General features: G+C 33.0%; 1 protein-coding gene across 1 annotated transcript; it reads left to right on the plus strand.

The window, feature by feature from the left end:
- The first annotated feature begins 3,234 nt into the window (after positions 1 to 3,234).
- LOC129938811 (tRNA:m(4)X modification enzyme TRM13 homolog) lies at positions 3,235 to 4,635 on the plus strand. Its single transcript, XM_056046589.1, has one exon. The coding sequence runs from the start codon at positions 3,313 to 3,315 to the stop codon at positions 4,615 to 4,617; it is 1,305 nt and encodes a 434-aa protein (XP_055902564.1). The 5' UTR covers positions 3,235 to 3,312; the 3' UTR covers positions 4,618 to 4,635.
- The last annotated feature ends 9,223 nt before the right edge of the window (positions 4,636 to 13,858 follow it).

Here is a 13,858-nt window from a genome sequence, read left to right on the forward strand (position 1 = left end):
TGACAGTTAAATTACCAACTCTATATAATGTAATAGATTTTTGGCGTTGTAAGAGAATTAGTGGACGACCACAATGAACGCGACACAACAATGAGCATTTTAGTAAAGGGAAGATTGTAGCTTTTAATATTTAGTAGACTTTTTTGAGGAGTATCAATTTGACTTTTCATCATGTCGCTTATATTTAAAATACATTAAAAATGCCAAAGATACTCTACCTAAGTGTTAATTGTACGTATGAATAGTATAAGTGGCTTATCCATAAGTGAATCTTTTGAAAAGATGTTAAGCTGGATTTTTAAACACAAATCCTCCCTCCACGGTTAGGAAAACGAAAAGTGAACATTTTCATGAATCTGCATCTGCATAGTCTAAGCGTGAAAGTGGGAGGATACACTATTTTGTACATCCCATAAATAACTATAACTTTTTGACAGAACAGTGATGCCACAAGCTTAATTAAAAGTATAATGCAAAATGTAGCTATATTTGTGAACTCAGTGGTTTCCCATAATCCTAAAATCAAACACAGTAAAATGCATTCCTTTCACCTTACAATCAAAATCCAATTTAAATGAAATTGTTAACAAAAGTGAAAGAACGTAGAAAATATAACAAATATAAAGTAGAATTTTTAATCTTTTGTTACACTTGTCACAATGTGCTATAATAGTCTCACCCTACGAATTTCCTATAAAACAGAAAAGGATATATATATATATTTAATCTTGTGCATTTCAACCTTTTTTCTCTATAATTATATACTATGTAGCATCAATGTTTGTTTTTTCAGATATATCAATGACTTTCCATTAAGTGCGCACGTTTAGATTTGTAAAGTGAAAAGCTTCAAGATATTACGGTAAGGAAACACCGTAGTATCCGAGGCATGATGGTTAGTGCGTTGGACATCGTGCAAGGGGTCTTGCGTTCAATCCCTGACTATGTCCCCTAAAGTTTTTTCACGGGTACTGCCTCTTGCGAGAAATTGACAAATTTTCCAAGAGTAATTCTAGTCATGAAAAGTGCACACAGGTATGGTTGAGAGTTGTAAGTCACTAGGCACTGGTTCTCTATGGACTGTTGTGCCATCTAATTTTTTTGTAGTTATAAACACCATCCAATCATTATAAAAAAATGTTTTTATTTACGGTTTTCCCTATTTTTTTCGAATCATTTTCAAGTGAGACAAATATTTTTAAAACATTCTAATAATAGTTCGAAAATTTTTAACTTATTATAGGAAGTTATTGTAAAGGATCCGATTTGTCAAATTGAAAATTTTAACATTTCTTTACGTTCCAAGGTCCCTACAGTTGAAACAAAAGATTTTTAGATAGTTGTCTGTGCGTGCGTTTGTACGTTCACGTTTTTTGGTCGTCGATAGCTCAAGAACCAGTAGAGATATGGACTTGAGTTAAATTTTGTTATACAGATAGTAATGCAGAAAGAATTTGAAAAAAAGGTAAATATTTGGTAAACCCTAAATATTTTACGAACGATATTTTTTGGAAAAATTCCAATTAACGTTTTTTATAAGGCAAAAAAACTGGAAAACAAAATATTTTTCACCTCATAAATTATACGAACAAAAAATGATTTTATCTCTAAAACAATTTTATGTAACGAAAAATAACGTTTTTGACATCTCTGGTCAAATTATGACAAAAATTGAATTGAATTGTACAAAATATAAACAAAAGAAAACAATACTAAGACTTGGTGAAAATGTAAATCAAATACCTTTTCAAAAATTAAAAACATTGGCTTCAAACTAATTTTATCTCACAGAAAATATTATTTGCGACATTCACCTAATTTTTATTAAAATCCAAAAGTTAAGTTTTTAATCGGAATGGGAAGTTATCAGTGTGGGTTGCATGTGCATCCCAGCCGATATATGAGGGTGAGGAGAATAGTAGGTTCTTAAACTAATTTTGTTACCTTTTTGGTTTAATACATTAATTTAACAAAATTATTCCCTAGAAACTTTCTTACATTTTGATCTACGCAACAACCTGCCAACGTAAACACATACTATCTTACTTATTCATGTACCTATTTTAACTCCAAAAGAATAAATATTTTTAATAAATAACACATTTTTTTTCAATTTTAACACAGTTGTTTCGCACTTCAAAATATTAAAGGAAAAAGTCTGAGGCTACTATTAGAAGGTCAACGTAAACGGTCAACGCGTTGACTCTTTGACGTAAAATAGATGTCATTTTTAGATCTACAATAATTAAAAACCACACAATAATTATGTAATATGCTTAAACTGTACCAATTTTAACATTCTTTCAGACCCTAATATAAAAAAAAATAAAAATAACGTTGGCTAAAATAAATATTATTTTGTCTAATCGTGTGATAGTCAACATCTTAAGCATTGACGCTGTGAACGTTGACGGTGCGTGCGTTGACACAGAATATTTATATGTTTTTATGACGACACAGAGTCAACGCGTTGGCCCTTTGTTGATTGTTTAATTCTAGCTTGAGTCATGACTTAACTCCAATTACGAAACGACTTAAGTCCTTACAATTCAGCTTAATACACACCAACGTCCTTAATACTTACTTTTCTACATATCTACCCAACCCACCCACCACCCACATTACAATTAATAAAAATTAAAAAATACCTGCATCGAATGTATTAGCTATGGAAAAATTCAAAATATGACAACGTAGCATTCTATCAAAACTTAAATTTGAAAACGTTGCTTTTTATTTTTCAAATTTCACAAAAATAGAAAATCTAAAATCAAATGAATACAATTTTCTGCTAACAAATCTAAAACACATACAACTAAATGTATTGTATATGCATATCTTCTATACATTGATAGGTATGAATAAAACAAATCTCAGGTAACGTTGGCAACGACTGATTTTTGTTTACATTTGAGCAATTTATTTTATTTATTTATTTCAATGTTTTTATACTTCCAGTCGCTCTTAGATTCCATACTTAATTTTTGTACAGGCAGCGCCCCCATGGTCCACCTTTCGTACCAAAATGTTGTGTTTCATGATAGTACAATTAAAATTAATATTCAAAGATCACGTACATATGATATTCTAAAATGATGATGAATTATTATGTACACTCAATCTTTCCAAATTTCATTCACCCTGTACTCAGAATGTATTTTCTTAAACCTGAAACGTATTTGCTTCCTGAAGTATGAACATGACACTTGTAAACAGTGAGCTGTCAGAAAATCTGAAGTTTGAATTTGAAGTATTTTTATTTTTAAAAACCACACTAAAAATAAAATAAGAAATAATTCCCAACTAAAAATAATGGAACCTGAAGTGAAAAAAGCGAAAACAACTCCCGAAAATGAAACCGAAAAGAAAACTCCCGGTCCTGCCGAACCCACATGCAAACATTTTGTTAAAAGAAAGAAACGTTTCTGCAAAATGACGGTTGCCAAAGGCAAAGAGTATTGTGGCGAACACGAACCCCAAATTGAAGACACCAACATTGATGGCAGTGAAGAAGCAGCCTCGCAAAATGGACGAATCCCTTGTCCGTTGGATAGCAAACATTCCGTTTACAAGAAGAACCTTCGGAAGCACCTCAAAATCTGCAACGCAAGGCCATTGGAGAATGTCCCACCGTACATAGTTCGTGGTGTGAATTGTGGTGATGATGGGGAAAGCGAAAGTCCGTCAAGTGCGTGTCCAAAGCTGAACGAAGTTCCTTCGGAAAAACTGAAGGCTATAATTGACAAAGTCAAGGAACTCTTCACAAATTACGTCGATGGTCAAATTATTGAAATGAAGCATTCGCACGATGTGTTGAAAGCTGAGCTGGCAAACGAGGAGTACGGCTTCGAGACTAGGAAGCACTTGATCCAGACTTCGTCTCTACTTGGGTGTCTAGACGACAGTGGTTTCTTCAAAAAATCTACGAGCTTCATCGAATTTGGAGCCGGCAAGGGGCATCTTTCGTATTGGTTGGCGCAGGCCTTGGCTGGCAATGAGAATTCAAAGGTCATCCTTATCGATAGAATGTCCCACCGTCACAAAAAAGACAACAAAATCGAAGACCGCAACGTTGTCCATAGAATTCGCGCAGATATCGCCGACTTCAAAATGTCCGGTCTGGATTTACTCAAAGATTCCGAAATCATTGTCGCTGTGAGCAAACACCTGTGCGGGGCGGCTACAGATCTTACCATTCGATGCATACTGCAGGACGAGACACAAAAAACCGAAGCAATCCTGATCGCTCTTTGTTGTCATCATCGCTGTGAATGGAGACCTTTTGTGGGGAAGGAGTTCTTCCTCGAGAACGGCTTGGGGCCAGAGGAGTTTGCTCTGATAACTAAAATGGCCAGTTGGGCAATATGTGGAACTGGCTTTAGTAGAGAACGCCGAAAGCTAATTGACGAGGAGCCGCTGAATGAGGACACAAATGTTGACGACGTTGCAGTGAAGGAGCGGGAACAAATAGGTTTGCAGTGCAAACGAGTGCTGGACTACAGCAGAGTCGTGTACTTGAGGAAGAACGGATTCGATACTTCGTTGCGTTCGTATGTGGCCAAAGATGTGACGTTAGAGAATATTTGTATTGTAGCTTTAAGACCAAAGGTGCAATAAAAGTTTATTTATTATGGATTATCTTTTTTTGATTACATCTCTAGGATTTTCTACTGCGGATGATGTTACACTATTAGACTTTTGGAAGATTTCCTAAAGTTCTTTGCCTTTGGGATATTTAAAAACAAGGACTAAATTATTCTTTCAGGTTCTATTTTCTTAAAGTATAAGATTATCGCCCTTTGTTCCACACACATTAAAATAAATGTTGCGAGCATTTGTAGGATTCCTCCATCCCTGACAACAGTACTCACACACAGGAATGGTTGAGAGTTGTAAGTCGCTAGGCCCTAGTTCTCAACACCATCCAATTTTTGTTTTTATCAATTCCTTTTACGATTAGGCCCGTTCGCGTACTTTCTGCACTAAAATTCGCAGCAAAAAGAGATCTTTTAAATGGATACAGAAAGACAGTGTTTTTGAACCTTTTACATGACACGGACTTTTTAGTACCAACAAATATTTGGAGTACCGTTGAACTTCGATAGCTCGAACTTCGATATCTCGAATTTTGTTTTATTAAAATAATGTGGCAATATCCTTAAGAGCTCTTCTTTCATACATTTTAACATCTCGAACTTTTGAACCGCCAACTTCTAGCGGAAGTGATGGAACAAATATAAAGAAGAAACGCCTGTACGATGACAGTTATTTGAAATTCGGATTTACTTTGATTGGGAATAAACCACAGTGTGTTATTTGCTTCGAAACTTTATCAAGAGAAAGCATGAAGCCATCGAAGTTATTCCCGCGTGGAATTTTTTGAAAGAAAATTCAAAGCTCTTCAACTTCAAAAAACCAGAGTGTTGGAACTTCCTGCTGAACTTATAATATATTGGCAGCAGCTTTTCTTTCTGACTTATTTGAGCATTTAAATATTTTGAATAAAAGTCTTCAAGGGTGGGGTGAAAATGTTATCTTTGCTAAAGACAAAATCCACGGCTTTACAAAAAAAAATGAATTTTGGTCATCGTCTTTTAATCAAAACCACTTCGGTTCATTTTCCTCGACACAATCTTTTATTGAAGAAGTCGGATGTTAGAAAAGTTGAAAGAAGAAATGTTTCATTACTGCTCAATGGAAAAGATATCGAAGAATATTTTAAATCCGTTTTTAAATGCAGGCAAATTTATCAATTAAGCTCAATTAAAGTCTGGTGGATCTATTTGCCGATGGCATGCTGCAATTGGAATTTAAGTCCGTCAATTTAGATATCTTTTGGTTAAAAAAGAAATTAGAATATCCTGAATGAACATGAGAGGCGAAAGTGTTTGATTCTAAATTTTGAAAACAATATTTCTTATAAAATATAAGCTATTTTCTCAAATTTTTGAAAAGACATATGAGTCGAAAATCAATTTTTACCAACTTTTATTAAATTTTTTTAGGTTTTTAATTTTTGTAAAAAAAACTGTCAATTCGATTTTTCCCAACATTTTCCAGAATGTTGAACACAATATTTCTTATAAGATAAAATAAGTTTGAAGCTTAAATTTCAAGTTTTTGAAAAGATATTTGAATCGATATTCAATTTTTACCAACTTAGAGTAATGTTTTTTTTAGAATTTTATTTTTTATAAAAAAACTGTCAATTCGATTTTTCTCAAAATTTTATCAGATGTAAAAAACATTATTTTTCGTTGCACAAAATTGTTTTGGAGATGAAATCATATTTAAGTCGTAAAATTTTGGAGGTGACACATTTTTTTTTCAGTTTTTTTGATTTATAAAAAAAACCGTTAAATGGATTTTTTTCAAAAAATATATTTCTTTCATATCACGTTACAATATATTATATAAAATTTAATTCAAGTCTCTAGCATTTTTGGTTCACAAGATATTTAGAGTTAACAAAAATTTTCACCTTTTTTTTCAAACTGCTTTGGTAAAAAAAACACCCACGCAATTTTCTTGAGAGCCCTTTCTGTATCTTTCTGTCTTATTATTTGTATAACAAAATTTATTTGAAATCGATATCTCTTCTGGTTCTTGAGCTATGGACGACACGCACGCACAGACATCTTTCTAAAAATCTTTTATTTCGACTCTAGGTACCTTGAAACGTCGAGAAATGTCAAAATTTTCAATTTGACAAATCGGACCCATTACAATAACTTCCTATGGGAAGTTAATAAAAGTTTGATTATCTATATCTAACCGCTTAAAAAAAGCTGAAATTGTGGAAACAAATTTTTGGAAGACATTATTCCATCATACTGCGAAAAGGAATTTACCACACATTTTCGAGTTAGACGGCAGCTGTAAGCAACAGCATCTTATGAAAAACTGCGTAAAGATAAGAGATGTAACGGCCAGATATATATTGCGGTTTTCTTTTGGTTTGCAGGACACAGCTTGCAGTTTTAGAGATCTGGCTTATCGCTTCGATCTTTTTTTATCAACAGTTTCTACTCTTATAGAAAGAGTTACTATGTTTATAAGCAACCTCAGTCCCACTGTTATCATATGGTCAAATGAAGAACAAAAACGGCAGAGTGGCTTGGTTTTTAAAACAAATCTGGCTTTAAAGGGGCCATTGGTAATTAATACGTTATGGACAACTATGCACTTTATTTTTCTATTATTGACATTATATGTTTTTCCTTCCAGGTCGCATAGATGGAAATTACATCGTTATTGATCCAACAAATAAATGTAAGGATGATTATATTGATCGCAAAGGAATTTACAATGAAAAATAAAATTTATTGACGCTTATGTTGGGTTCCCTGGATCATGTCATGACAGTTGGGAATTGCGAAATTCCCTCATATATAAAAAATTGGAAACCTTTTGCTGTGGTACTAATTCAAATCCAATTTTAAATAAGGTTACTACTTACTGGGTGATTCAGCTTATCCATGTACATACTTCAAATTTAGTTGAACCATATAAAGATAACGGTCACCTTACGAATGCACAAAAAAGTTGTAATGTTAAAATGAGTTCGTAGTTATTGAACACACATTTGGCAATTATACTGTAAACTGCGCGGCATAGATAAAATATGTCATTTTATTAGAGCTTGCTGCGTCTAATGAAATAGACCTTAACTTTACTCTGGAGCCTGTTTGTGAATCTGAATGTGAACACGTTCAATTTGGAGAAACTAAAAAAGGCAATACAGTAAGAGATAATATCTGCAAGGAATTGTGATTTCTGAACGAAATAAAAAGTGCATTAAATATGTTTTAAAATTCTATAATTTAATTTGAAAATATATTATATACAAGCAAATTGAACTTCCGTTTGTAATTAAAATATACTTTTATCACCTTATCAACTCCAGAATAAATATCTTTAGGGCTAATAGGAAAGAGAATAGTAGTGCTTCGCTACGTACATATAAGAAAGAAAAACAAATTTTTATTAAGTTCATTTATTCAAACAAAAAAATATTTTAAATTGCTAGCTATTTAAAAGTCCAAATGATCCAACACCCAAATAATATATTGTTTATATTATATTTATCAGCAAAGAGTAAAAACTAAAAAATAAAAAAGAATTGAATAATCTTACTTTGGTGGGTCTATATGGGTTAGTCTAAAACACTATCTATGAGTGACACTTGCATCCAAGAAACAAATCAACTGTCAGTACTTGGTATGTGTATCACAGATCACCTTTTATGGAACGATCATATAATTGTTATTGCCAAAAATGGTGCCAGGTGCTTAGGATTTCTATGACAGTGCAAGAAATTTTTCACCCCTTCAGATCTGGCTGTAATTTACAAAGCCTTCATCCGTCCAAAGCTTGAATATAATTCCCATATCTGGGCAGGTGCCCCTAAAACAGGTTTAAATCTCTTTGATAGAATACAAAAAAAGGGCTTTAAAAATGATAGGCGATAGAACTATAATCGAAACAAATACATCGCTAGAACACCACCGCAATGTTTCATGCCTTTCGTTGTTTTATCGATATTTTTACAAACAATGTTCTGTTGAACTAGCCAGTTGCATTCTACCCCTTAAACGCTTCAGCCGTAATACTCGCAATTCCAGGAATGCTCATCAGTTTACCCTTGAGCTCAATTTGGGGCGTACTGTCAAGTATAGAGATTCTTTCTTAAATCGCACATCGAGATTATGGAATGCTTTAGCCAACTCTGTCCATTTTGATGTTCAGAACTTTAAGACCAATGTGCACCGGTATCTCCTTTTAAATCCTTCCCTATTTTCCTAATGCTCGCACTGTGTTTAAATATAAACATATAAAGGGTACTAATAACCCCTTGAGTGCCTGCAAATTATAAAAAAAAGTTGGATGAACAATATTGTTAGTTTGTCCAGTTTGACAGTTTTCTTTACAAAAAATAAAAACCTACAAAAAAATGTATAAAAGTTGGTAAAAATTGATTTTGACTCAAATATCTTTTCAAAACTTTGAGATATTGGCCTTAATCTACTTTTATTTTTCAAAAAAACTTGTTGTCAACATTCAGTTAAAGTTTGAAAAAAATCAAACTGACAGTTTTTTTACAAAAAATTAAAAACGGAAAAAAAAAATTAACAAAAGTTGGTAAAAAATGATTTTTGTCCCAAATATCTTTTAAAAACATAAAGATAGTAGCTTCTAACTAATTTTTCTTATAAGAAATATTGTTTTCAATATTAGGACAAATTTTGAGAATAATCGAATTGACAGTTTTTTACAAAAAATAAAAAAAAATCAAATGGGGTGGCGCAACAGTCCGTTGTGAACCAGGGCCTAGTGACTTACAACTCTCAACCATTCCTGTGTGCGAGTACTGTTGTCAGGAATGAAAGGGACCTACAATTTAAGGCCGAATCCGAACGGCTAATTTGAGAAAGCACTTTTTCATGACAAGAATTACTCTTGAAGGATTTGTCAATTCCTCGCAAGAGGCAGTACCCGCGAAATTATTTTTTTTACATTAAGGTGGCACAGGCAGGGATTGAACCCAAGACCCCTTGCATGACAGTCCAACGCACTAACCATCATGCCACGGGTACTACAAAAAATAAAAAAAATAAAAACTTTTTTTTTTTTTTTTTTTTTAGGTTTTTACAAAAAAATAAAACCTAAAAAAAAATGTATAAAAGTTGGTAGAATTTGATTTGCGACTCAAATATCTCTTCAACAATTTCAAATATTGGCTTTAAACTAATTTTATGTTATAAGAAATATTGTTTTCAACATTCGGTAAAATTTTTAAAAAATTCGAATTGATAGTTTTTTTACCAAAAATAAAACTCTAAAAAAACAATAGTAAAACTTGGTAAGAATTTACTTACGATTCAAATAGCTTTTCAAAAATATTCTTTTCGATATTCAGTAATTTTTATATAAAACTCCAGCAGTCCGTTTTTTCATAAAAAATAAAATCTACAAAAAATAGTGCGCAAATTTGGTAAAAATTGATACAAGTACATATAGACAAACGTAGTACCCGTAGCATGATGGTTAGTGCGTTGGACTGTCATGCAAGGGGTCTTGGGTTCAATCCCTGCCTGTGCCACCTTAATTTAAAAAAATTAATTTTCGCGGGTACTGCCTCTTGCGAGGAATTGACAAATCCTTCAAGAGTAATTCTTGTCATGAAAAAGCGCTTTCTCAAACTAGCCGTTCGGATTCGGCCTTAAATTGTAGGTCCCTTCCATTCCTGACAATAGTACTCGAACACAGGAATGGTTGAGAGTTGTAAGTCACTAGGCCCTGGTTCACAAAGGACCGTTGCGCCACCCCATTTGATTTGACATATAGACAAACTTTTAAGCAAGACAAGTCGACAGACGGGATGGGAAGTTATCAGTGTGGGTCGCATCCCAACCTCTTTTTTTTTATTTTCTTAAAGCACAAACCTTCCCTAGACTTCCACGATTCATTCAAGACCAAAATAAGCCAAATCGGTAAAGGCATTGTTGAGTTATAACATTACAACGAAAAGTGGCATTGATTTTTATATATATTGATACACATTTTTTTTTTCAAAATGCCTACTTTTTGTCTCTTAATACGTCCCCGATTATCAATACGGTAAAGAACTTTCGCTTGGTATTCTCCCTTGTCCTTTCTAATTTGCTCCATACTATTCAGTTGTTGTTGTTGAAAACTATCCGAATTTTTTTTCTTCGCAGGCTTTTAGGAGTCTTCTGTCAATTTGAAAAATAAGGAGGTTACAATTTAACTAGTTGCTAAGAAACTGTAAACACTACCTGTAGTTGACGGCGTATTTTCATGGGGGGCAGTGGCATTCAGAACACTTTCCTTTCATGTTCCTCTTATCGTGTCGCTGTTCAAAGTCTATTCTGGATATATACCTCTCTTTTCGCTCTGTAACGTCTTCAATTCACTGGTGATAAAAAGTGATTAAATACATTTATCCAATGAAAATATGTTAACTTACTTTTCAAATGGACAAATTCCCCTATTTCGACCAGTTTTTTAGTTGTTAAGCTGGGTATCTTTTAGTTTTTTCTCCAAACTTCAGACCTTGCCTCGAACCTGGGCAGCTGTAAAGGTATAGCCTTCTGCAGATAGCTTGTGCTAATTTTTTTAACACATTTTGATTGCAACATTTTAGATGGGGCTTCCAACCACAAACTACATTTGTTTTCGATTTTTTCTTCTGTATAAAGTTGAAATTCATCAACAAAATCGGGCATATACTGCACTGCTCGCTATCTAAAAGAATTATTGTCTATTTTTAGAAATTAACACGTCCTGAATTTATTGGCACAAAGTCATCTGATTGAGATTCCAGTATCTGTCCAAGCACCTCATTTCTGTAACTATCGTCTGCAAGAAACCTTGAGTCGATTTAAGAGTGATGTAAACGAGTTGATGATGTTAATGTCACCAATCATCTCTTTTTTTGGATACTATCCAAGAGGCTTAAATAAGTTACTGGAGCACCAGCCCAGAGATAAGAGTTGTATTCAAGTTTAAGACGTATATAGGTTTTGTAGATTTTAGCAAGATCGCGAGGTTGTCAAGATTTTCCGTTTCGTTGATGCAAGTGCCACTCATAGATAGTGGCAAAGAGGGTTAAATTCCACACGATTTTTTATTCCCCATTGTACAATGCTGTGTAGGTCGCAATTTAATGAGATAATCATATTTTGCCGTTGCAGTTTCACATCCGAAGAGGAGGGTTGTAATTCTGGAAACGAATATGGAAAGCTAAGAGTACTATCATCAGCGAAACAATGTATTGGATTAGAGGCAGCACAGGAGATCATTTATAAAAATGAGGAAGAAGGTCGGAGACAAAACGGAGCCCTGGGGCACACCAGCGTTTATTTTATGAGTTTCATGAGTGGAGCCATGTCTAACAAATGCAGTGAGTTCAAAAAGTTGGATAGTTTACAAACTTGATAACATCGCAGTTGAGTTACAAATCACATTCGAAATACAATTTTAATATAATGCTGTTAATGTAGACACCTACATTTATGAACTTGTGGTGAAAATTTGTTTGGGTTTATAAAGAAAACATAGAAAGGCTTGATTTAGAAGCTGATTTTGCTTTTGTGTGACAGAAGTTTGAGGGGGCGGATGTCTAGTCACACATTCATATATAACTTTATTATTTGAATATTGTTCGTACAAAAATTCTTAATTCGGAAGTTAAAATGTAAGGATGAAGATAATTCTTTTATGACGAACAACATCTAGCGATATAAAATAAACTAAAAAGGATATATTTCTATACCTACAAAATATATATGTAATCGAGTATAATATTTCATAAAAATGACTCGGGCCCGTCTGAAGAAATATAAACACAAGTAAATATTAGTTAAAGCATTACTTCAAAAATGTTTACATAAGCAATACATTTGGGCCATGTTTTGGATTCCAATCCTATTCGGAAAAAGCTTCCAAACATTTCTTTATGCCTTTCAATTGGTTTTATTTATTTAAGTTGCCAAAGTAAATATCCACACCACATTAATGTATTTACTTTTCTGTCAAAAATAGGGTTAAAATTAAAAAGGACATGAATTAACTACATAAAAGCTTTCAAACTAAAGGCAATGTCTGTTTGAAATACAATTTATTGAGGAAAGTTTTCATTCTATACAAAATTGAAATGAGATTTAATGTACATAAGTCAAAATCCTCAGATATGCAAAGCTGTAATAAAACATCCCATAAAATATTTTTAAAAATTCAAATGAACACGTCACGAACACGATACAAGGAAAAAAGGAAATTAACCAAAAATCAGTTTACGATGGTATTTAACTGCTTCCTTATCATTCCGGCCTTATATATATTTATTTTATAACCCTGACAGATATAGGCTGAGTTAGCTACTAGACATTAATACATAATGTACCCACATACCTAGCTATAAACATAAAAAGCACGAATGACAATCAATTTTATACTCTATAGGTATGTTTGAAAATACAGAAACTCAGAATGGAGGTATCTAAAACTCAACCACTAATTTAGATATAATTTTATTGCATTTTTATTTGCGTTGATTTCCTGACGGAATTGTCCTTTTTATTCCTGTTTATGGTACATGCTATACCTCATGGGTAGTTATAATTTATGTCAATTTTACTTAGGCATAGCCAAGGCTCCCACAAAGAAGTTTTCAAGATTAATGTTTGTAACGTGACGCTTTCGATGAGTAGCTCTTTCTTATAAAAAGTGTGTACTTTGGTCATATAAATATTTGTGTATTTAATCGAAGGATTATACCTAGTCACTTAAAGTACATATTTATTTAGAAGACGTGACTGAGACCGGCACTAAAAGTGGAGACAGTTCCGTATCCGTCGCTGTTCTTAAGTTGAAAGTCACTAACCTTTAAGATCTGATTGGTTATATTAAACTTGAATTTATATATGATATGGTATGTGAGTGATTGTCCTTATGAATATTTTCATCTTTTTAGTTGGGATGATAAAATGTTTGCGTACAAACAAATCGAATAAATTACATATAATTGGCTTTAAAAATTAACAAAACTTATTTTTAGAACTTATTACACCCTTTTACCACGAAGTTGACTAGATTCCTTATTGTATAGAAATGTAAAACTAAAACAAAGATGACTTAATATAGAACTTGGATAAAATCGATAAATCGCAAACTTAAAATCCAATTAATCTTCATTATTCGTCCTTCAGATGGGTGTTACAAAAAGTGTATAACTTAATGACAGCTTTTCCACGCCATTTAAATAACGTCGTAGCCACTTTTGAAGTATGTATATGACATGTAATTACTTTGTATGGCTAATTAGACCACAAAC

This window comes from Eupeodes corollae, chromosome 1, assembly GCF_945859685.1.
Source record: "Eupeodes corollae chromosome 1, idEupCoro1.1, whole genome shotgun sequence".
NCBI classification, from domain to species: Eukaryota; Metazoa; Arthropoda; class Insecta; order Diptera; family Syrphidae; genus Eupeodes; species Eupeodes corollae.

Excerpts from the sequence above, each read along its gene's own strand:
- LOC129938811 (XM_056046589.1), top strand. The coding sequence starts at position 3,313 with ATGGAACCTGAAGTGAAAAAAGCGAAAACAACTCCCGAAAATGAAACC.